This window comes from Nothoprocta perdicaria, unplaced genomic scaffold, assembly GCF_003342845.1.
Source record: "Nothoprocta perdicaria isolate Ctin4 unplaced genomic scaffold, notPer1 scaffold_50, whole genome shotgun sequence".
Taxonomy (NCBI): Eukaryota; Metazoa; Chordata; class Aves; order Tinamiformes; family Tinamidae; genus Nothoprocta; species Nothoprocta perdicaria.
This window is the reverse complement of record NW_020455755.1, coordinates 101,743-126,126: the sequence shown is the minus strand read 5'-3', so window position 1 is coordinate 126,126 and position 24,384 is coordinate 101,743. Positions and strand designations below refer to the sequence as shown.

Sequence of the window (24,384 nt, the reverse complement as noted above, 5' to 3'; positions counted from 1 at the left end):
GAACCAACTATCTGAATCTCCTGATAACTCCTGATAACTAGGTTGGTGTGTCAGCCTAGGTCCCTTAGGGATCTGCCTCAGTGTTTTTTTTTGTTGGGTTTTTTTTTTTTTTTGGTAACTGTACAGCCTAATCCTGATGTTGATCCAGCCTAGGTGGTTGAAGTAGAAGCAGCTCTGCTCTGAACAGGCTGGAGTGCTGAGGAGTAGCCTGCAGTATGGAATAAACCTGCATCAGTGCGTCAGGGATGGTCCAGTCAGGCCACCCCTTTGGTCTGTCTCTGTCTACTCACTGCTCAATGTGAATGAGGCTGCCTTCTTTTTTATACTGTTTTTGTTTATATAGAAAGAAAAGTTTTATCTCAATAGCTATTCCAGATGCTCTTGAAGTTCCTTCCCTCATTGAAATGAAAGCCTTGCTAGCCAGTTATCACTTAGTTGCAGCAATGTAAATGCTTCTTCTGTGATGTACTTGTCCCTGAGCATGGGGTAGTCAATGAAGTTATCTTGATCAAACCAAATGCTGTATGAGAGCAGCATCAGTGATCAATGATGTAAAGCCTGAGGGTCAGTGCCCTTGTAGGCAGCTGGACGAGAGCTAATTCACTGTCAAGGTGTTTTTAATAGAACTTCCTTTCCTCTTTTTGAGGCTTTTAAATGTGGCTGTAATCTAAGCGAAATGTTAGGCTTTCTAAAATTGCTTGTAGTTTTTCAATTGGAAAAATAAATTTGATTTGAATATGAAACTAAGTAAAGTCAATTAAACTACTAGTAAGGCAGATTCTGCTGCCCTCTTCCTCCCATCTCCAGCTTCACTTTCCTGCTTCTGAAGCAAGATTGAGTATTTAGGCTGAGGTAAAAAAAAACAAACAAAACAGGTAAACGGAGCTGGACTAGCAGATGGGAGACAGAGAACAGGTAATCTATTCTCTGTTTAAAAGAGGAAGGAAGAAAAGATGGGTTGCCTTTGTTGTCAAGGCTTCTGGCCTGCATTTCTAGCTGTCTCGGGAGCACTTGGTTAACACTGATTATATCTGCAGGCAGTGGCACCATCAATTTTGATTATTAATAAACCTCTTAAAATCTATATGCTGCTCTCTTTATTCTTCCTTTCTCTGTTTTTAATTCACTGTAGCACTTTCTATCTCTTTCTGAACTGGCAGAGAACAAGAAGTCCACAGTGTTAATGAAGTAAAAATAGCATTGTTCAAGTGAACTCAAGCCAAGATGCTCAAGGGAGATCAAGCTGAGCTATTCCTTATAAAGGACTTCTTAAGTTTTCTCTTCCAGTGTCCTGAAATCCATTCAAACCCAGAACTAAATGTACAAAATGAGGACTGCCCAGAGAATAATACAAACCTTAAAAGAAATGTCATCAACTAGCACATTTGTTCCCTCCCTGACACTCCCCCGCCTTACTTCTCCAACAGCCATTATTAGCATAGTTTATTTTGTGCTAGCTCCTGACCTCCAAAAGCATGTCTTAGTGCCTTGCTTTTTTGATTTGTAGCAAAGCTGTCCATGAAATATTTTGTCTGTTTCTAAACCCAAAAGAGCTATCTTCTAATCCAGATTTCAATCTATTCTAAATATCTGAAGAAGAGACAAGGCTTAGACCTTATCCTTATTAGCATCTGAGGGAGTTTCTAATTAATGTTAAAATTTTCCTTTCTCCTTTGCCCAGCTTTCTCTGACTTTGCCCAGAGTTACCATCTCCTCTTATATGAGATAGACAAAATGGATATTGAAATAATGTTCCATATGTACCTCCTGACAACATGAAAGGAACCTGTGTATAAGATGGGAATGGCATCTGCCTTATAAAAATATACTGTGATCTCATTCTGTGTACCCAAGCAGAGCAATGGTAAATGCTTGTTGGTGGGACAGCATGAATGCCTTGGGAAGACATTTCCTTCAGTCTTACGCTGGAGATACCTTCTAGGAAAGGAAGAAACAACCAGTTTGGGGGTTGTAGCAGGTTAGCCTTGCTTACTTCAAGTGAAAACATTAGTGGAATTAATGTATCCAGAATTGCCTTACAGGAAAGTAAATGCATCACTTTTTTTTTACCGACTGGAAAGGTCAGGTGGAGATGAAGTTTTGGGACCTGAAGTGATGTGCATGACCCAGCAGATAAGCAAGAGGCTAAGGAGCCAGCCCCTTTTCTCCTGCTCTCAGGCTCTATAGCCTGGTGGATAAAAATAGGGGTAAGGGTGCTTTTTTTCCTGCCCCCTTACCCCATTTCTCAAAATTTTCCCTGAATTTGTTAGCAGGGAGAAGAAACCAGCACTGAGTGAACTGATGATATTTGTATTTTATGAATAGGTAGAAGAACAAAAGTCTTCACCTCTTGAATGTTTTTGAATGTTTGTGAATGTTTTTGAAAGCTGGTTGTGAATACCTCATACGCTGGCAGAAATCAAGGTATATGTTCTGGGGAAAAATGATTCTTTAGGGGATTAATTGTGCACTTCTAGGTTGTCTATGGTGGGATTTTCCAAACTGCTGGCTCTCTAAAGAGGATATAAAGTAATGTGTATGCTGTTGTTATGCTCTGATGGTTATTTATAGCTGACAGCATCACCTGGTTATATATTGTAGTGTTGCAGTAGTAGCACAGAGCTCAGCAGGGACTAACCACCAAGTAACTTCCTCGCTTCCTGCTGGTGTTCGGCAGCTTCAGATGAATTGTTTCATCCCACAACTACATTGCTATTGGTTCCTGAGAGCACCAGTTTAACATTTGCCTGGCTCTGCCCCTCTGAGTTTCTTGCTGTTACAGCTGCTAAAGTCTTAAGGTCAGATCTAGCCTCAGTCAAAAATGCTTGGGTGGCACTGCAGAATGGAGCTTTCCATACCCTCCTGCCTGTGGCTGGCAGGGGCAAGATAGCTACAGTTCCAGCTTGCTTTGCTCCTCTGTATCCTTGGACTCCTCTTACTAATGGTGTGACTAGGGTACGTGTGTGGTTCATATTGCATCTGGGTAGCTATCTATAAGCCTGTCTACCATATATTGAGGACCTGTGGCAGAACTGGGCTGCTCTGTAGCAGCCCGATCTGAGGTCCCTCGCTCTCCACTTGCTATTTAAGTTAAGAAACAGAGATGACCAAAAATAGACTACTGTCTAAAGCACCTAGAGATCTGTGCTGATTACTCCTTTAGCATTTTAATCTTGCTCTCCTTAATGTATTCAGGTTTTTTTCAAACACCCAGTCCCTCATTTAGTTAAGTTGATGGATTTTAGGATTGAACTCATTCTGATCTTTATCCATTAATAATGTTCTTGCAGTTATCATGGTACTTCCTTCTGATGATCTTTCCTAACATTCTGCTGGCCAGCCAATCAGGCCATGGAAAGGAAGCTTCCTAGCAACACATTAAGCCACTACAACAATGTTTTGGAAAAATCAGGTTGCCTTCATGAAAAATAGCACTGGGAGACTGAGAGAATTTTTCAGGTAAATGCTTGAATGCCTGAAATGAGGCATAAGCCTTATGCTGGCCTTCAGCACAGGTGACAGCATCAGCTGTGGAAACAGGGGATGGGATTCTGCCTTTACATAGCAAGGCTGCACAGGCGTAACAAAAAGCAAAGCTTAGTGCAGGTTTGCCCATACTGAACAGCAGGAACGAGACGAGCATTATTTGTCCATCACTTTCTCTGTAATTACTTTATTTGGTGGTTTCATGACTGTATTTGGGGAAGCCATTATGTGGTCAAATACTTTGGATAGGTCTCCATGATAAAGAGGGGAAGCTCTGGCTCTAGGCCAGCCTTTGCAGCACAGGCACTGTCACTCATGGATGGAGAGAGGTGAACTATGGTTAGCTCGCTTGCACCTGGCTGTGGGCTCAGAAGAGTGGTTATTGCACCAGAGCCTACTGACTTCAGACAAAGCTACTTAACCCTCTCTGCGTTTGAAACATGGTTCTCCATGCTACTGGCTGTGTATGGTTGAATGAACTGTTTAGCAACATCCAGAGCAAACTGCACATTTATTTCTATACCTACCAAATCCATATTGGCACCGAGCCTGTCAGTTACTTTAGAACTGGTTGCATTGTGTTTGCATGGCTCTTTACCTGTATGCTTCCTTGGGCAAACATTTTCTTTACCACGTATACTTTGCTTGGTTGTGTTCTTCTGACATGCTGTGCATGAAGTACAGCCTCTTATAGGCTCCTTGCCTATCTGTTCTGTTATCTAACTGTTCCCACAGGAGGAGCAGGCACTAGAGACATTTCCGAAGGAGAGTTTCTCCTAAATCTTGAAAATCCTGCAGAAAGCTTGCTGTTCTCTGTTTTCTCCTTGATTATGCTAGAGAAATGCCTCTGGCAAGGCTCTGGAGGAAGGAGGTGATAGTTTTGCCCTGAAAGTTCCCTCTTTCCTCTTAACAGTGCAACTTGCTTGCTTACTGGGCTTCTGCTTACTGGGCTCACACCACAGTGACCCAGGCCTCGGCAACACCTCCAGAGCTGCCTTCAGCGGCCGCCCTTTGCGTGGGCCGTGCCCTGCCATGGCAGCTCGGCAGGGACCAGCCCCGGAGCGCCGGGCATGAGGTGCCTGCGGGGCGGGAGGCAGCCCCCGGATCCATGATAACCAGCCCAGATGCCCAAGAACACCTGTGTCCCAGGGCAGCGGATCGGTCTGGCTCCCCTAGGTGCGCTACAACTGGTGGGCACAGGTGCGGGCAGAGCTGCGAGACTCGGCGCTGCCTCCTCACGAGGAGGGGCGCGGCCACCGCCTGAGGAGCAGCACCCCGCGGCGCCTTTAACGGCTGCGGCAGTTGCGCGGGGCGGTGCGGCGAAACGGAGCGGAGCGTGGGCGCCCGGCCGCCGCTCTCGGCGTGCGATGGGGAGGCGGGGGACGGGCAGCTGGGGAGGCCCGCGGGCGAGCGGCTGAGGCGGCCGCGAACTGCGTGGCGGGAACGGTGGTGGTCCCGCCATGGCGGAAGCTCCGCGCTCAGGTGAGCAGCGCCCGCCCAGGGCTGCGGGACCCGCGCGGGGGAGGATGCTACGGAGGGAGCAGCCTGGGGCGGGGGGGAGTCGCGTGGGGATGGTGTGGGAGCAGGAGCCGCAGTGGGGGGTGGGAGGTTCTGCGTGTCGCGGGTCGGTCCGTGCCGGTCCATACCGGTCTGGTCCGGGCGCCCCCCGTCTCGCCGCTGTTGCGGTGGTGAGCGCCGTGGTGACCTCGTCAGGGCGCCGCTGAGTTCCGCGCGTGGAGCTGCGTTTGCCCTCGTGGTTTCTCCGAGCTGCGGGGCCGAGGGCCTGCCGGACAGAGCGGGCAGCCCGGGCCCAGCCCCGCCGTGCCGGTGCGGTGCGGGAAGCCGAGTCGGCGGCTCATTGGAAAGAGCCGCTCGGAGGCGAAGGCGGGCGCCGCCTTCCCTGCGGCAGTTCGGCCCTGCATTTTGCGCCCCCCGAGCGAGGCCTCTGGGAGCCCCCGCCGGCCAGGGCCGAGGAGGCCCTAGTGGCCATGGTGCCCCGCATCGGGTGCCCTGCGGTGAGCTGGCTGCGGTGGGACGCTTGCTGCCGAGGGAGCCGCGGTGTTGCACAGACCTGCAACCCTTTCTTGGGGGATGAGGTCTGGCAGTGCCTGGATTGAGCTTGGCGTGTAAAATCGGCGTGGTGCTTGCAGTATGTTCTGCTCGTTGTGGTGCAGATTCAGAGAGGTACAGTTGTGTTACAGCTGAAACAAAGCTTATTATCCAGTGGAATTTATTGTTGTATTGTTGTTGTTATTGCCCTGAGGTAGGCTTGGACCCTTGACAAAGGGTCAGCCTTGACAAACAGCACTCTGGAGCATGAGAGCATCTGTCAGTTCAGAACATGCAAATGTAACATTGAGCTAAATGATCTTTTCTCTCTCTCTCTCTTTTTTTTTTTTTTTTTTTTTTTTTTGTAGATGAAGAAAGAAAATGAAAATTCTACTGATCTTGAGGGATCATTGATTTGCAGTCCTTTATCATTGATACAAAAATAAGCATTTTCACTTGTAGTACTCTTTGGCCAAAGCACTCTGCAGTTTGTGTGCATGTTCAAACACATTTTTATTTGCACAGGAATTTTAAAGGATGGTGCTTCTCTTGGGCGTGAATCTACTTTCTCTTCTAGACAAAACCATGACTTGATGCCAGCTTTATGATATTGCCACCCCTTACTTGCCAGCCCTTACTGTCTTAAAAGCAAGAATGGTTACTATGCACAAAGGAGCTCAGCCAGCACATATCTGGGTTAGGAGCAATGGAAATTCGCCTTTTTGGTGATTTCTGCTTGCAGTTTATGAACTGAGATGTGCAGGTATAGTTATGTATGGAGGTCTTGCTCATACGTTCCCTGCCTTGCTACCACTTCAATTTCTTTGCGCTGTTGCAAGTATAAAGGAAGACTTTTATTCCTGCAGCAATGATACCTGCTGTTTGATCATTCTTGAATGACATATATGCTCATGAAGGGCGTTAGAACTGGTCAGTTTGACTTGGAACAGCCAGAGCTGACCTAGTGGACTATAAAGGCCTTGGAATAAAGTCTCAGTGCAGAAAGACTGGGTGTTTGCAGGACTAAGGATTGCAAACCACCTATCAGCAATTTCAGATCACTACCTGGCCATATTCCTATGGGTGCTGTGGTATCTCATCTTCATGTATTAATTCATTTTGCAACATGCTGCAGTGACTCAAAAATGCCAGATCCTCCCCAGACAGCCAGAATCTCTGCACTGTGAAAGTTGGGCGCTAAAGATGTGATGCAGGCAGTCCACCTACAGTTGTCGCAGGAAAAGGTTAGAGAATACTCTTAACTTCTCTGATTTTGGAGAGTGAGTTTGGAGGAGGTGGTGATGCTGAGGGAGGGTGAAGTTAATTTCTGCTGTGGAAGAGTTGGTATCTGAAGCATTGAGAAACAGCTCTAGGAGATGAACTGCTATAACAGGAAAGCTTGGTCTGGAATTTGACATTTGGAACCTCCCCTCTCTTCCTTGAAGTTAGCAGTGATTGCATAAGATACAAGTCTAGAAACATCAATGGTACTTTAAAATAGGGTCTTAAATGGCTGAGTTTTTATTTTGTTTCTTGTTCTTTGTGAGCAAGCGCATGCCTGTCCACGCCATCTGCTGCAGAACTGTCAGCTGAAGGAGGCACAGAGTAGGTAACCAAGGAAGTATTGGTGTTGAAATGTTTTTAGAGGAAAGACACAGTGAGCTGTGGGAGATGGGAGTTGGATATATTGTGTATTTCTGCCATGCTGGTGTCTGGACTGTTCTTCCACTTAGCTATTGCACTTGATTTCTTAACATAGGCATCTGTATTTTGTGGGGATTCCTCCTTTGGCCTTTAACTATGTCTCTGGCTTGGTCAGCCCTCTTCTCAGCTCTTTTGTTCATGCAGTGATGCAACTGCAGTGTGGATGGCAGGAGCTCCTGACCTTTCACCTTCTCCATCCAGGCTTTATTGGTGTCTGCTCCATTGTGCTGCCTGTCTTCAAGCTACTTCTCTTTCCCTTCCTAAGCTACTCACTTTCCAAAATTGCTGTCTTTATTCTTCACTTAATGCTTTGCTTCCTCTCTTGTTTCTTACTTCTTTCTACCTGTAAAACCTTCTGCTACCTCTTAAAAATCCTGTCTTGATATCACACCTCTGTCCATCCAGCACTTCTGTGCACAGTATTACTGTAACATCCATTCTCCATTCCGTTCAATGAGTGTCCTTCAAGTTCCTTCCCTAGAGCTTTTCAGCCTCAACATACTGTCTTTCACAACTCACATAATTTCAGAATTACCTCTCTGTTCCTTTTCTTCCGCTTATATGTTCTTGCCTTGCCTTTTGCTACCTTCCAAATCAGGAGCTTGTTCTTACTACTTGTCTGTCACAACTTCTACTGGTGTATCAGCACCAGGGATTGCTTTTCATGTTTGAAGTTTGTATGTCTTTACCTTGATTTCATTTGTACATGCACACATCTATAGATGCTCACGCCCAAAGTTTCTCAATATGAGCCTGATTTAAGATACTTTTACTCTAGACACAGAAACAGAATGTTAGGAAAAGTGGGCATGAAATGGGTGAATTAATTGCCCCTCTCCCTTAATTATGAGATAAATGATGAAAATTGATTGGCAAAAAAAAAAAAAAAAAAAAGATTGCGTAGAGAGATGCAACAACTTTTATGATCTTTCTCTGCATGGAGAGAACTAATGCATGCTTATCTAGTGGTTCTCTGAAGTATAATTAGAATTTACTGAGGATTCTTTGTTTTAACAGCCTTTCTATCTGCCCTTAAATAGTGAACCTAACATCTATATGTTTCCAGAGCATGTAGGTTTGCACATTGTATGATGTGTAGTAGCTAGCAGATGTAATTATAGATATCAGCCACATGGGTCCTTACTTGGCATCAGTCTGTGGCTATTTGAGATGTGCTGCTTTCTGGTGTTGAGCGCTGGGAAAATGGCCATGAAAATGGAGAGGGGTAAGATGAATAATGGTATTCATCAATGTTTCTTCTAGTTTTGCTTTAATGTTTGAGGGGTTTGATTAGTGGTTTTGTATTGCTGTTATCAGCTAAACCTACTCTTGGTTTTTACCACCTCTTAATGTAAAGCAAATCTGTGGTTAAATATCTTGCTTTCAACAGAAGCATCGGAGAGACAATCGGTTCTGTGGTTCTTAGGGAGCCTACACTGTGCTTTTGCATACTCCTGTTATCAACCTAGGAGAGTTTTGGACATGAAACTGAAGTTAAATGTGAGTTCAAGATTAGGAATTTTCATAGAAATTTGCATTAGTAACCCAGTGAAATAACGTCAAGGTGTCTGGGGGATTCTGATCCTTTTCTGCATCAGGAGTTGTGCTAGTTTAACTGATTTATTTTAGGAATGCATTGGTTTTTTTTGTATCCAGTGGAGAAATGATGACAAACAATAAAAACAATAATGGCAAATGATTTTTTGATTTTTTTTTTTTTTTTTTTAGAGCTTTACAGATTTATCCCAAGCACAAGTTGCAAAATCTTGCTTTTTTCAATTTTCCACTGTTGTTATAATTCCTGTGCTATATTCCACTAATATTTCTAGGAGATAGTGCACATTTTCACTAACAATCTCAGGGATAGAAAATGAACTTTAGTAAGGTGAGCTGAAAGTAAAACTTGTGAATAGCATCTATTGTAAAACATTTTAATCAAAACTGTTTTTTCCTCCCTAGAAAATTGTTACCTCAACTTGCTAATTATCTCTTGAAATTCTGTTGGAGATGTCATAATCCGCAAATTTTAACTTATGTTGTGATAGTAGGGGCATCATGGTGACATCATAGAGGAGTCTGAAAGAAGCAGGCTTAGCTTAGAAAGAGATACTATGGATGTTAATTATAGGTAGCATATAATTGTGGGAGTTTTAAGTATTGAAGCCACTAAGATGGCTGTCATTTCTGATAAAGTGGATCCTAAATGTTTATGTTTATGACTGTATCCTGAAAGTGAGGTCCAGAGTAAACGTATTCATCTCCTCTGGAGAAGAGGACTGAAGAAGATGGAGAAGGGATCTTGTCAACACATACAAATACCTGAGGGGACAATGTAAAGAGGATGGGGTCAAACTTTTCTGGATGTTGGTCAGTGACAGGACAAGGGGCAATGGGTACAAATCCAAACACAGGAAGTTTCATATAATTTATATAGCTCCCTATATAGTTCTGCAGAGGCTGCAGTTCTGAAGGATGAAGAAATAGTTTTGATGTATGATCCTGGAATATCAGTTGCATGCTGGTAAGAGTTTCAGTTCTAAAGCTAGGGCAATATAGATAAAAACCAAACTGATGGAAGAAAAATAATACAATGAGTTAATGAGATAATGAAATATGCCACGTGGATTTTTTTATTTGTTCGTTTCCCATTTGTATAAAACTAAACAAATGCTTCCTTCTGTGCTAGCTGATGGTCTATATTCTGTTTGATTCATTTTGCCTTTTAAGTTCCTACTATGTTTTTTAAAGCCTAGAAGATATCCTCTTTTCTTTGGAGTTTTGTGCCTTTTAACGCAAATAAGAATTTGGACAAAAATCGTCTTCAGAGTGAAGGACAGGTTTTAGGAGCCTTGTGAGCAGTACCATTAGTGTCTGACTGTCTGGTTAAGTTGAATTACATACATTAAACAAAATGATCCCAAGCTATCTATGTAAATTTTTTATTAATGTAGTTTTTTATTCTTTAAGTCTGGAACAGATGCGAGTATTCTGCTGAGTTAATGCGAATCTGTCTGTATTTCCAGCTGGCCCGCGCAGATTCAGTGGTTCTCAGTGGCACGTGCAGAACATCCTCAGTGACTCAGTGGAGAGCTCCGATGATGAATTCTTTGATGCTCGAGGTCAGCTGAAGACTTGTCCTCCTCTCCCAGTTCTTTTCCCAGTTCTGCTGTGAATCAAGAAGCAATTCACAAAGAATTAAAGAGCTAAGCAATTTACAAATTTACAAGATCCTTAAAATATGTCTTCAGGCTCTTCCATTACTTTCAGTCAGCTAAGTTTATCTGTCAGACAGGAATATGTGCAGTTCAACAGAAGCCTCAAGGCCAAGCTGTACATTCATTGTAGCACAGTGCCTGCTTAGTTTATCTGTTATGTGGATCAATAACTACTTTGTATACAATAATCTTCTGGTTGTGATCACTACAGGTGCCGTAAATGGTGATCTGCCAGCTGTTGTTGGGTAGACTGTAAGAAGAAACTCAGATGTGCTTGCAAGCCCTAGATAGGAAGGGGAAGTTTTGTGCCTTCCTGACACAGGGGATTTTATGCCCACTCCAAGTGGGGTCAATGATTTAGAATTGTAATAATTTCATCATATTTCTAGAGCTATGACTTTTCTAGGAACTTAAATTAGAGAAAGTTCTGTGTATACTGGCCTGTTTTATGTTCCCGTTAGGGATCATAGCAACCTCCTTACTTCTTTGATAATTACTGACACACATTGAAAGTTCTCTTGTTTGTCACTTCAACTTTTTCTGCTTTCCTTTTTTTTTTTTTTCTCCCAGAAGAGATGGTGGAAGGAAAAAATGCAATTCTAATAGGCATGAGCCAGTGGAACTCAAATGACCTCGTTGAGCAGATAGAAACAATTGGGAAGCTAGAGGAAAATCAAGGTAATATTTAGCTTGCCTTACTTATTAATTTAAAGTTAGCAAGAAGACCCGAAAGCTAAAGCAATCTGTCATCTGATATTTCTTTATTAAAATATTCAATAGAAGTACCGTTTACGGTGTCCCATAGCTAAAAGATGTAAGGTGATATTTTAATATCACTATCAGATATTTTAGTATCTGAAAAATTAGTTAGAATAATCTAGTTTTTAATTCCAGGAAGGATGTTCTTCTCTGGCAGACCAGGTAATATCATTGATTAATTGACTTCAGTGGGACTGTACCAGACTCGGAGCTCAACAGGCATGAGATGGATTACAGGACCAGCATCAGTGTTTTGTGTATTCCCTGTGATCAACATTTGCAAAAGGACTTTTTTGTCAATGTCACTGAGTTATTGTGCTACTCACAGTCATTCCTGGTACTTCTAAACTGTAAAGTTCTCTTTTAATGTCAGCAAATGCTTAAGTTTTCAGAGGGACCATTCTTGAGTATTTTGGGCCAGCATTAAATGACCAATTAAGTAACTATTTGCCATTGAAACGAATGGGAAATAGGCACTCTTATACTGATGTGTGTAATAATCTAGCACCTACACCAGGATCCTAAGCAGTCTGCTGTAATTGTCTCTTTGCTGCCTAGATTACATAATCATCTCAAAATAAAAATTACCTCCTTCACTTTTAGAAGAAGGAGAGACTTAAGCTCCTTGTTTACCTGTGGTATGGGGCCTGTGTGTAGTGGTCCTTGCTAATGAATCTAGCTTTTTAAAGAACTTGATTTATTTAGAATGCTTTTCTTTGCTTAGCATGCATTGTTAATGTTTGAAAGGTTGAAGTTTTCAGTTTATTTTTGTATTATTGTCAGGATAAGTATTAGAAAATAAAATCTGTAGTCCCCTGAAGAAAGAGTAGCAGAGTCTACTGAATTTGAACTGTAAAATGTATTCTTAAAATTCCCTTCTTGTACAGTATCTTCACTTCTGGCTATAAAAACTTACATTTTAGCTGGCCAACCAGGCAAATACTTCTTCCTGTAAAAATATCCTGTTCAATTTAAGTAATGGCAAGTGTCAGCTTTTTGGTCAAAGAGTGAAATTGTGGGGAGATAAATCCTTTTCATGAAGTAGGCCTTATCCCTGAGGGTCAAAGTGTGCAAACCTTTCTTGAGAAAGCATAAGCTTTCTCCTGGTTCTGTATTCCTAGATGGAGAAAGTGAACTTTGTTTCCCTTTTTATCTGATTCTGTTCCCACTGAGGAAAATGATTGAACTTCTGTTAGCTTGGAGGGCACTGTTCCTGCTAAATTGTGATAAGCTGTCTCATGCCATTTTCAGACTACTGAGATTCTGCTCTTTAGGAAACAAAACCAAATCTGTGAATGCTGTAGCTGCAATTAATTGCACTATCATTAATTGTTTTATCTGAGCTGTGGCCCAAATGTATAAGTGATTTTGCCTCTGGAAGCTTTCACAAAGTGTGTTTAAGTAGTCACCAGATAACAACACTAAATTGAATGTGTACTTGAGAGCTGGGAAGTGCTATAAGGATATAACATGGCATTTCCTTTTCTTCCTCTCTTTTCTCACACGCAAATTAAAGTGGCAGGGAATGCAGAAACATTTGGAGCAAGTAAAGAAGCACAGAACTCCATAAATAGCTAATAAGTGCTTGTCATTGCAGCTGGAGATTAGCATTCCTGCTGTGATGGAGGCCCCGTATACTGACAACAGAGCAAATTGCTCTTTGCTCTTTTTTATTACGTTTTGTTCCTCATGTTCCAATTTATTTCCTAAAGAGAGAAAGAAACATGGAGTTGTCAGGGTATAGATGAAGCAGTTCATCAGCAGCATGCCTGTTCATTTTCAGCTGACCAGCATCACACATCCGTGAGTGTAAATCAGCTTCATGCACATCAAAGTGCAGTGAGGAAAAGGTAGCATTGTTCTGCAGCTTTGTTAGATCAGGTGGCCCTTCCTGAGTTGGTAACTTATTATCTTGAGAAATGTTCCTTCACCTTTGCCTTTCTGACTGGTGAGCAGAAGCAGATAGTGTTGTCTATTGCCACAGACAGGTGTGGTTAAACTTGTGCAAGCCTACAGTGCATCTTTTCAGGCATCTGTTTCAATATAGGAACAAATAAACTATTCTAGCTTTATGTCTTGTCTTCTGTTGAGTTTGTGCTTTGTATATGGCTCTCTCTTTTTCTGCCTATTTCCAGTGAGTTTTTAACTAGAACTGGACAGCTATGGTTCCTTGTCTTCTAACTGTAAATGCCAGGGAGGTTTCCTGTAGGCAAGAGTTGCTAGAATAGTTTGGTTTTGCCATACTGTCTCCTTTCACTGAAATATGATGGCACAAGTGTCTGGGACGGAAAAGGATCTTATGGACTTGTTCCAAATGTGTAACACAACAAGAAAAATAATTTCATCTACTGTTTCCCTCTGTATTGCTGGGGAAAAATATTAAATGATTGAGGTGTTGGCATAATGATAACACAGGTGAACAAGCTGATCAGCAAAGGTATATATCCTTTTAACGGGCATAGTAATGTTCCTTTTGCGGCAGGTTGCAGTCTTGATTCTGGTTCCTGGCATCCAGTAACCATTGACTTGACCATGGCAGATTGGAAAAGGCAACTGTGTTAGAATGGAGTGGCTTTTCAGCATTTCCTTTTTATTGTTTACTTTTTCCAAGGAAGTCTCTGAATGGCTTGAAGATTTAGATACTGTTGTCCCAGTGCAAGCATTGTAATTACATGCTGTATTTAATTGGTAGAGATTTTTGTTTTTCCAAACTTTGTACTACCCGCTCTCTGGTTATAGTGTCTCTTCTGCATATGTGTAAGAGTAGTGCATACATATTAAAGGATTGCTTTCCAGAAAAAAAATGATTATCAATTTTCAAGGTATCCAAACTTGAGCTCATTAAGGACTGTGCTCTCTTGTTAGCATTACATGCTACCATCTGTTTCTTTCCTTGGCTACGTCAGGCTGTTTGTTCTGACTGTTGTACTTTTCAGCATTGATGGTATTTTGAGCAAAAAGATCCTCACTTGTCTACTGAGCAGAGGTGGATTTTCTGTTTGTTTGTTTTCCCCCTTGGTCAGAAGCTTAGTTTTTTTTTATTGCCCATTGTTTAGCTTTGTGCTTTTCATCAAACAAAAGCAACCTGAGGAAGCCCTTAGAAAACATCAATTTCCAAGCTCTTTGGTAGCTCTTATGCAACTGATTCTTAGGAGATTTTTGTCCATTGGCTGCTACCACAGCCGAGGGACTCAAAGGCGAAAACAGCATATCTATTTAGTTGGCTGGCCAGCATAATAGATCTTGTTTTTAGCCCTTAGCTGTTGTGATGACAGCCAAATGTGCCAGAAAGTCAGGACAGACAATATTCATTTGCAGTCGCTAGAAGCTCCAAAGTTTGCAAAGGAAAGATTTCAGATATTGGCAAAGGCCAAGCTTGATTTGTTAATGTGTTCTTCTTGCCTTTCCTTTGCCAATCTGCATTGTCATGCTGTTTTTAATTGCTCAATGGATAATGTGGTAGGAGTGCATTGTTTGTGATAGGTCTGTGTGCTGCCATTGACATGCGTTGAAAGACAGCTTTTGTCTTTAGTGAAGGGTGGGAGATTTCCAGAAGCTTTTTTTGGAATGCAAGGAAAGTGCTGTGTCTCTTTCTGGTCTGTGAATATTTTTCTCCCATGGAAGTTTTGCTTACAAGCTTAGAGAGATGTTGAAAAAGATCTTCAGAGAGGTAGGTGTGTGTGCAAGTGGTAAAATTGAAATGATTTCACAGAATCACAGAATATTTAAGTTTGGAAGGGACCTCTAGAGATCATCTAGTCCAACCTTCCTGCTCAAGCAGGCACACCTACAGCATGTGGTACAGGGTTTTGAAGACCTCCAGAGTAGGAGACTCCACAACCTCCCTGGGCAGCCTGTTCCACTGCTCTGTCACCCTAACAGTAAAGAAGTTGCTCCTCACCTGGAGACGGAACTTCTTATGCTTCAGCTTGTGGCCATTACCCCTCGTCCTATCGCTGGCCACCAGTGAGAACAGCTTGTCCCCTTCCTCCCTGCATTCTCCCTTCCTGAACTTATACATATTAATCATATCCCCTCTGAGCCTTCTCTTCTCCAGAGAAAACAGGCCCAGCTCACTCAGCCTCTCTTCGTACGAGAGATGTTCCATTCCCTTAATCATCCTGGTTGCCCTTCTCTGGACCCTCTCCAGAAGCTCCACGTCCCTCTTATACTGGGGAGCCCAGAACTGCACACAGTACTCCAGGTGCAGCCTCACCAGAGCTGATTTATTTTAGATTATATAATAAAATCACAATAGGAGAAGGCTTGCAGTAATGTGAATTCACTAGATAATTGTGGGTTAAAAGATAACTGGGATGGGATAATAGGTAACCAGTATGTTGTTGTTGGTCAGTATTTCTTGTGAGAAAAATATGTATTTTTAAGCTATACACTAGAATTGTACAGCCATTTTCAGATGCAGTCCATGGTTCTGCTTCTTTTGACTGTCTCTTGCATTTCCTGTGCTTCTCAGGAGCACACAATTTTTAGCTTTCACTAGAAGATATACTTAATTCCTGAAGGCAAATATGCTTCAGGGTACAATTTTAATATTTTTTCTTTTTTTAAATGGCAGGGGGTGCTTTTTTCTTGTTCCGAATGTTCTTAAAGTTTTATTACAAGAAAGCCATGAAATTACTCAACACAAATAACGAATCCTTGACTTCAGTATGAAAAGAAAAAATAAAACTGTCTGGTTTTGTGTCTCAAAGGACTATGTTATATGACAGAAGGTATGTTGACTGCAGTGTTTTAAGTAAATGATGATGATTAGCTCATTTGGAAAGCAGTCAAGTTTTATTATTCTGTTTCATAAAGAATTTATGGAGATGTGTGGAAATATCTGTTCTCTTACACATATACACATACACAAAGTTACACATATACTTTGCACTCTGATGAAAATAACTTGAGATAATGTTTCCTTGAGGAGTTTTGTCAGGTCTGGAGTCTGGTCAAATGGTTCAGAGAAATGAGTATCTAGAACTGTCCTATTAATCTTTGGCTATGTGAATGCCAATAGTTCAAATTAACCATCTTGAGATCATTGTGACCTTTTAGAAAAAAAATGAAGAAGCATTCTTCTTGCCTATTCTTTCCTATCACCTCAACCAATTCATCCTCTTTGCCGCTGATTAGCTGCTAGCTGGATGTTCCAACAAATAGCTGAATGACTACACAGAGTAGGAGTAGAGTTCAAGCTTACAACTTACTTTTGGAGGCTAATCTGTTTTTGTAGATGTTGATCTTGTTCAAGGAATGGAAAAGGTGCTTACATTATCTTTAAGAGCAGGTACATATTTAAGGTCCCGGTTACAACAGTAATTTTTGCAGATTTCTATTCTAAAGACAACCCTATTGCACGGAGTCACAGTAAAGTGACTGTGGAGGGTGTTATTGTACCTAACGTAAAACTTGAAATGTAGCTATTTATTTAAGCTGTGCTTGTAATTCTGACATTCATTGTAATTAATTGCAATATTCAAAGCAAAATGGATCATGACCAAGTAGTGGTTATTCTGCTAATACAGGAATTTTATTTTCAATCTTTCTTCTGTTGTAGGCAATGTAGACTTTATATTTTAAGTCATCTTGTCTTCAAAGATGCCATTCACTGATCTGGACTTTTGATCTCTTCCTAATTTTCTTTCTCTAGTGTACCTTGCCCTTAGTTAATTCACCAACATTATGCATTGCCTATAGATGAAGATTTGTCTGAAGAATGCAGTGTAATAAGTTCCTAATCTAAGAATACTTCTAAATGTAGTTAATATTTTATTTCCTGTGCACCAAGAACTCATCAGTGACTAACCTGGACATTGTCTAGACAGGCATCACATTTGGATGGATTTCTGTCCTGCTGCGTCAGGATGCTGCAGTGTTATCTGTTAGAAAATACCACATGAATAAATTTTCACTATCACCCCCTTTTACTCATAAAAACAAACCTGAAGTGCTTTGTAATGGTAAGATAATGCTTTATGCATTTAGCTTAGTTGACAGTATTACTATGTTAAGCCGCTTAATCACAGAATCACAGAATATTCAAGGTTGGAAGGGACCTCTGGAGATCATCTAGTCCAACCTTCCTGCTCACGCAGGCACACCTAGAGCGTGTGGCACAGGGTGGCATCCAGGCGGGTTTTGAAGACCTCCAGAGAAGGAGACTCCACAACCTCCCTGGGCAGCCTGTTCCACTGCTCTGTCACCCTAACAGTAAAGAAGTTCCTGCTCACCTGGAGATGGTGAGGAGTTAAGTTCTTAAATAACTTCGTTTTGTATGTAGAGCATTTTAGATATTTTAACCGTGCTCTTTAAATGTTAAGTTTTTAAAAGAAGTTTTCAAGGGCAATATGGGGTTGGTAGTCTCCTAAATTGTTGATGAGCCTAATGTTAATGGTGAAGTCTTGATAATAGTCCTGTATAGATTGCTATTCCATGTCAAATACGGTGGTATATTTTGAGTACAGATCTTCCTGCTCAGGTAGGACTGCTAGAGTCAGCTTCTAAGTGTTCAACCTAATGTCTGGACTGGGTAATGACTGATGCAGGCTGCATTTTAAACTTGTGAGCTCTATGTGCAATTTCAGTCCCATCAGCTATCTGCTGATTCCGAGAGAGAAAAATGCCAACTTTCAATTTAATGGTGAAACTGATAAGAGGCTACTATTTTTGACCAAATTTGTGTGTATGTGTTCTGCAATGTGATGAAAATTAGAACTTGTTGGGTTAATCTTTTCTGAGAAGTGTAATTATACTTAAATGGTCTTAAAATGGACCAGAATAGTTGGGACCTATGTTTATTAATTTTTCTGCAAAGCAGGAGTTCTGCTTGAAATTGCAACTTGGATGGGGCTGAGAGGGCAGAGGGCAGATGCCTTATATGAAAGGATTCCATAAACATGTGTTTGCTCTTTCTCAAAAGAGTTTGTCTCTTTTGAAGTCTCCTCAGAGAGGAAAATAAAAAACCATGTTTCTGTGTATAATTTTGGATTTTATTCATTTGCATGTTCCAAAATGGAAACATTTTATTAGAAGAACAGAGGGGGGAAAAAAATCCCTGACTGTTTCTCTGCTGTGCAACTGGCTTAAGGCAGTTACCTTTAGTTTCTCATTCATAGCATCATTATATGGGATTTCAGTATGCTTCCTATGCCAGAAGCAGAGAAGTCATTTGAAAACCCGCTACAAAGAGCTTGCAACCTTACTTCTGCAATATGAAGCTCTATTAAAAAGAGACTGGCACAAATGGTAATTTTGTAGCATATAAATAAGCAAGCAAACAAATGGAAATTTCATTTTTGTAATACAGCTTACCACCGAGGATGGCTATTGATTTAAGTATAGCGTAATTGAACTTTAAGAGCCATTAGTCAATTTTGCTGGCAATACACTGCTATTTCACTCTGCAAATCCAGCTAATTCAATTAAAATGATGCAGATGGTGAATTCTCAGGTAGACAATTGACAAAATGCAATTATTAGTCATTTGAAACGTAACTGACTGTAAAATGCCTATGAAATTCACTTTTCCTGTGCTTCATATGCCACAAATACAGAGTGATGGATTGCTTTACTGGTAACCAGCAAAATAGATGGACATGATCAACTGTTACAACTGGGAATTTTCATTACTAGGTAAGTAGAAGGCCTTTCCTGGTCTCATTGCACGAGCTAATTTACTCTGGATCAGATTAAATTATCCACAGTTATTGTGAATGGCTCTAGCAGAGTGTCAGCAAAAGGATTTTGTGTGGCTCCAGGATTAAAAATAAAGAAAGAATGCTTGCATCCAAGTGAGACTGAACAGTTTGTAATTTGGAAACCTATATCTTCACACCGAAATGCTTTCTCTAGCATTTCTCAAATGCCTTCCTGCTTTTGACAACTTGAAGGCTTTCTTTTTCTCACTGGCGGTGCCATATCTTTATGAGATCTGAAGATCATACCGCTCTTATGTTTGAGTGTCCACGTTCAGTTCGGTTCTCTGAAGGTGCAGTTCTTCATAAGCTTCTTTTCAAATTAAAGCATTTAAACTTGGCCAAAAGGCAGAAGTTTCATGTGTGTAAAATTTCAGCAGTTTAATTGGAGACATTAAAATAGTTTCCATTTAGAAATCTGGGGGCTTTTAGAGATTCAGGCACCTCTGAAGTCTCTAACATCAAGAATAACATGTACTGAATTGTATGGATATTGTGGAAGCTGGAGACCTGGGGTCTTCAGCCTTTGAGAGCTCTTGAGGAGATTGCCTGTTGTCCAGCTGGAAACTTGTTCAGTGTGATGTAACTCATGGTGAGTTCTTGCTCAAGACAAATCTGAATGTTCAAGAAGTTTATATGTGCTGAACTTCTTTGGAAATGGAATTCTGGTTTTGGATTGTTTTCTCACTTAGAGTGAAAACCTCAAGCCCTATGGAATAACTTGGATGTTTTTGTATGTATTGACCCTGAAATCAGTAAGTGTGTAAACATACTGTGGACTCCATTTATAATTGTGGGTCAGGAGAAAGGAGTGGTATAAATGAATACATAAGGCTTATTACAATTACTAAGCTACAAGCACAACTATGTAAAAGTGTGCTGATGTGTAGGCGGGTATGGTCTCTTCAACTTATATACATTCAATTGAAGTCCTTTGCTTAGCAAAATGCCACTTTGTCTATTGAATTTCAGAAGTTTTCAAGGTAGTTCACGTTTTTGAACAGTTGCATTATGCAAGAATGATCCTGGAGTATGATGCATGCTGATAATTTTTGCCATCTCTTGGGCTCTGGTGTGAGATGTGTGTATGTGTATGCACACACAAGTTAAGTTTTATGACTGGATCAAGAGATGAGACATCAATTTGACAGTGAATTAGCATCTTCCCTTACTTGAATGGGAAGGGTTCCATTTTTTGCATGGATGGATTAGACTTTTTAAAAGATGCATGTTAATTGTGATATGAATACTAGACCTATACAATAATTGAACTTATGAGCTACTTTGATTTGGATCTGTCAAGCTCCTACAGCAAGCCAGTGTTCCCTTGCAAGATTAGGTGCACGATGAGATGTTTTTGTGGAACTCTTCACCTGGTCTTATTTTCCTTTGATTCAGTGATGTCTCCTTTGCTACATCTACCATGCATCCCAGAATTTCTCCAACATTTTTGCAAGGATCAAAATGCTTAGTACCACAGAAAGAAATCTCTCAAATCTCATAATTCTGATTTCAGTTAATATGTTTTAATCTTACATGGGCTTTTCTGCCTCTCCCTTGCTCTGAAAGGCTGCCTTAGTTGCTTTCTTCCACAGTGAATGATTTCATGTACGCAAACTATTTTCCTCGTCCTCAGTACATGTGATCTCTTCTTCCTTGTCGTATCCTTCCAGAAGATAATTAATTTGAGATTTGTATATATCTGACTCCAGAGTTTATACTGCTATTAATTTTATTGCAGTAGCATCTGCCACTGCCTAATAACATGAAGACAGCAAGCAGAAAATCTGGCTCAGAGCAGAGAACAGTTAAAGGGAAAGAGAGAGACTTTGAACAGTCAACCGTATTCCAAAACATATTAGATGGCTCATATAAACAACAGATTTATTTTTAGCTGCAGGTTTTGGCAATAAAGAGTGAATCGAATTTCTGCTATCCTTGACAGGTGTATCATCCATGGTAGCAGTTTATAACTCTGCAGGTTATTGCTAGTTTTCTAACTGCTGTCACTTTATTTGTGTGATGCTGTATGTTCTAAAATGCAGTCTTAACAAATGTAAGCAAAATGGAGGAAACTTAAACTATCCTCTAAGGTATTTTCAGTATTTTATTTTGAGAATTGAGCCCTACTGCCATGAGTCTTACCTTCCTTGCAGTCCCTCCATGGATTTCCTTTTCCTTTTTGAGTCCTTCTCTAAGATCTAATCTGTTGCGTGCTGCAAGCAGTAGATGTTATTCAATCTGTTTCACTGGACCTGGAGAATCTATTTCATCATATCATCAGCAGGTATATTACCTCCTTTCCTAACCACTCTCCTATCTTCCCTGGTTTGATATCATTGTATTGCCAGCAGTCTTTTATTTATAGTGGCAAAAAAGGAAAACAATTTTGGTATTTAAAGTCAATCTTCACGATATTCTTGCTGGAGGAAAGATGGATTCCAGAATGGAAAGTGAACATTGTTTGCTTCAGTGGTAAACAATTAGGTTGTTAAATGAACAAGGAAAATTATGCACACCATGAAGCTTCTGACATTCTGGAAGCTAGTGTTGCAAGACTATGCGGGGTTTGGAGAGTGGGACCAGGGCAAGGGCGAATTATTTCAGGGAGGATCTTCCTGATATCTTGTCAAGGCCCAGAACACTGTTCTGTTGTGCTATCTTCTTCCTCTGATCACAACAGTGATGTAATCCCAGGGGACATCAAAATAAGAGAAAAGTTGTACTAAATGCCCTCTTACTTCCCAGGAGAACAGTTCTGCAAAGAATGATGTGTGTATAATAACTTTGTGTCAAAAAATTGCTTACTAATTTTTTGTAGCATTGCAATAGCTGGTAGCATTGGACTAGAGGAAGAGCAGATCATCACTTAATTCTAGGCCAGGGAAGTGACAATTGTAGTTCTTGTGGAAATTGCTATGTGACAAATGTTTCTAGAACACTCTGACATCCCTAATGATTCTCCTTGGAGCCAAGGGTTTCTGCCGCCTTAACACAGGAGAGAATTTCACAAATGGGATTTGTTTTGTCCAAGTGAATAGTTCCTTTGGCCTTAGCGAGACTTGATGTAAAAATAATTTTGCAGTACTTTACCATATTCAGATGTAGAGTAGAATGTCCTCAAGTAGCTAATCAGGCATGGCATGTAAACTTTTTGTGTCATATTATAATGACACATGTCTTCAGATGGACAATTTAAAACATGGCAGACTTTGTTAGAGTGCATCTCCGCATTTCAGTTGATATTTCTTGAATGTTCTAAGGGTTAGTCATCCCTTAGTCAGATGTGAAGGGAATGTGATATAGGGGGTCTTTAAACTTACTTTGTGATTTGCACTGTGCAATGTTTCCTGAAGATGGAGAACATATCATTTATGATGAATGAGGAGCAGAAAGTGAGTGTGGAACCTGAGCCTGGGAACTTGTGGCTGAAAGACCTTGATGAACCTACACGTTTGGATCTTTCTTCTTATGAAACACCTTTTGTGAAGGTTTGTAAAAGAGAATGATATCAGATTTTACTTCTGTGGCCTGAAATAAATTTAGGCTCTTTTGTTATTCTGGGGCCAGACTTTACAATTTATCCTGCTACGTTGTCTGAAAGCTTGAGGCTAACTTACAATTAGAAGTGCGGTTTTAAATGTTTGAGATCGGTGAATCTTTTGGGAATATCTAAAATTTCATGCTAAAATTTCATGTGCTCGAATAGCACATAATGTGTTTTTGAGGTGAGGATGAGAGGCAAGGAGATAATTATTAATTAATCAATCTAATCATTTTTTAATGACCAGAGAGTAAATATGTTCCCTGCTTCCTTACAAGCTGTGAAAATGGTACCACAATAAATGTTCTGTGCCAAAACAGGTAAATGACTGTGAGCCGCAAACTGGCACAGTGCTCTGTTCTTGCTGTTTCCATTAACATCAACAATATAACAAAGGAAGATAATGCTTATTTTTTAGATTTCTAGAAAAAATTCTTATTTTCTAGGTTTCTAGGAAAAAAAGGAAAAACTAAATTGGGTACTTATGTCTTTCTTTTTGTAGATTGTTTCAGTGGTAGTGTGGGACTTTGTGGAGCAGCTTGTGCCAGTGCTGAGAGAAACTGTGGGAAAATGACAGTGGACACAGAAATGTTAACAGTGTGGATCAAAGTTTGAAAGACTTGTACTAAATAACTATTCTTACCCATATCCTATCCTCATGAAAGCATTAGATAAGAAAGCTTTGTTTGGATGCTGCCCTAACCTTGGCCATTATTAGTTTTATGAGGCACAAATGGATGTTAGTGTCTCAGCTCTGTTTTGTAGAGTGTACAAGAGCTTGAGAGAAGGTTACTAAAAAGCTGAAGAGCTTTTGTAGAGACAAAAATCTAATCACTAGATGATCCACCTCTGTGTTTCTTGACATTTCTGCACCACACATACTCTATAATAGTCTGTGCTACGTCTGCAAAGCTATTTCCACCATATCCCGTGTAAAGCAATGGTACAAATGTGATGGGAATTCTTTACTAAGAAAGAACTAATTTGCATCAAAGCATGGGCTTTCTCTAGAATTTATTCACTTTTATATACTATTTAGCTTCAGAGAGCAAGTACTTTTGTTTTGCATGCAAGGTTTTGTTTAATTTCTCCATTTTGACTCTTTTTTTTTGCCTCATCTTTTAAAACAGTTTAAAAATGTGGGACAGACCCAATAGAAGATATCAAGAAATCCGCTAAATGTAAATGTCTAAAAACATGTATTGAAAGTTGATATTTGTCAGTAAAATTGTTCTGAAGTTTGATTTTTTTGAATCTTACTATGTAAAAATTAACTTGATTTTTATTGTGACAGTGGCTTTTCTCTTTCTAGCAAGAGCTGGTTTTTTTTGAGATGGAGAATTTTTATTCCACTTTTTATTTCCACAACCATTCAAAGTTGTTGCAGGAAAGAATTTTGTTTCTGAATCTTCTTGTTGTTTAGTCATGTTGTAATTTCCTAGAATTGTATGCAAGCACTTCAGAAGGCTGGTATGTGCTCTTAATGTGGAGGCCTTGGTGTTGGTTTTAAGCTGTAAGATTCCTGAGGACTTCATAGGTTCTTCCCTGGGCAGTGACTGATGACTGGTTTCCCTCAACAGTTACTCTTCTGAGAAGCTCCCGCAGAATACACTTCCCTCCCAGTAATTGGAAGGCAGGTATTAGTTGTGAGCCAAGCTCTTTAGCAAAGCAACAGTGTGCAAGTGCCTTGATGAGGGATCGATACATAAAAGAGATTGTATATGAAGATTTAAAAGGAATGAATTGAACTTAATTCTTTTCTCTAAAATCAGGTACCAAGAAAGTCTGGTTGCAGTTTCAGCAGAGAGAATGGGCAGCAAGCTTTATGCTATAGATTGCATCCAGGATTGAAACAAATTACAGTAACTTACTTTCTAAAGAAAATTGAAGAGCTACGGCAGAGCTTTTATTCCCTAATGGTGCATCC

At 40.6% G+C, this 24,384-nt stretch overlaps 1 protein-coding gene across 9 annotated transcripts in view; it reads left to right on the top strand.

Annotated features, from left to right (window-relative positions):
- Window positions 1-4,942: 4,942 nt before the first annotated feature.
- Window positions 4,943-24,384, top strand: part of PITPNM3 (PITPNM family member 3) — a 57,159-nt gene continuing 37,717 nt past the window's right edge. For 6 of the 9 annotated variants that reach the window (XR_003250762.1, XR_003250761.1, XM_026047963.1 and 3 more), the window contains exons 1-3: window positions 4,943-4,968; window positions 10,263-10,358; window positions 11,025-11,132. Coding sequence is in view for 7 of the 9 variants with exons in the window: in XM_026047963.1 (XP_025903748.1) it covers window positions 4,947-4,968; window positions 10,263-10,358; window positions 11,025-11,132 (226 nt within the window). In the remaining 2 variants the exon portion in view is untranslated. Of the gene's footprint in view, window positions 4,969-10,262; window positions 10,359-11,024; window positions 11,133-18,772; window positions 18,852-24,384 lie in introns of those variants that run through there. The other 3 variants (XM_026047965.1, XM_026047964.1, XM_026047960.1) reach the window with 2 other exon arrangements.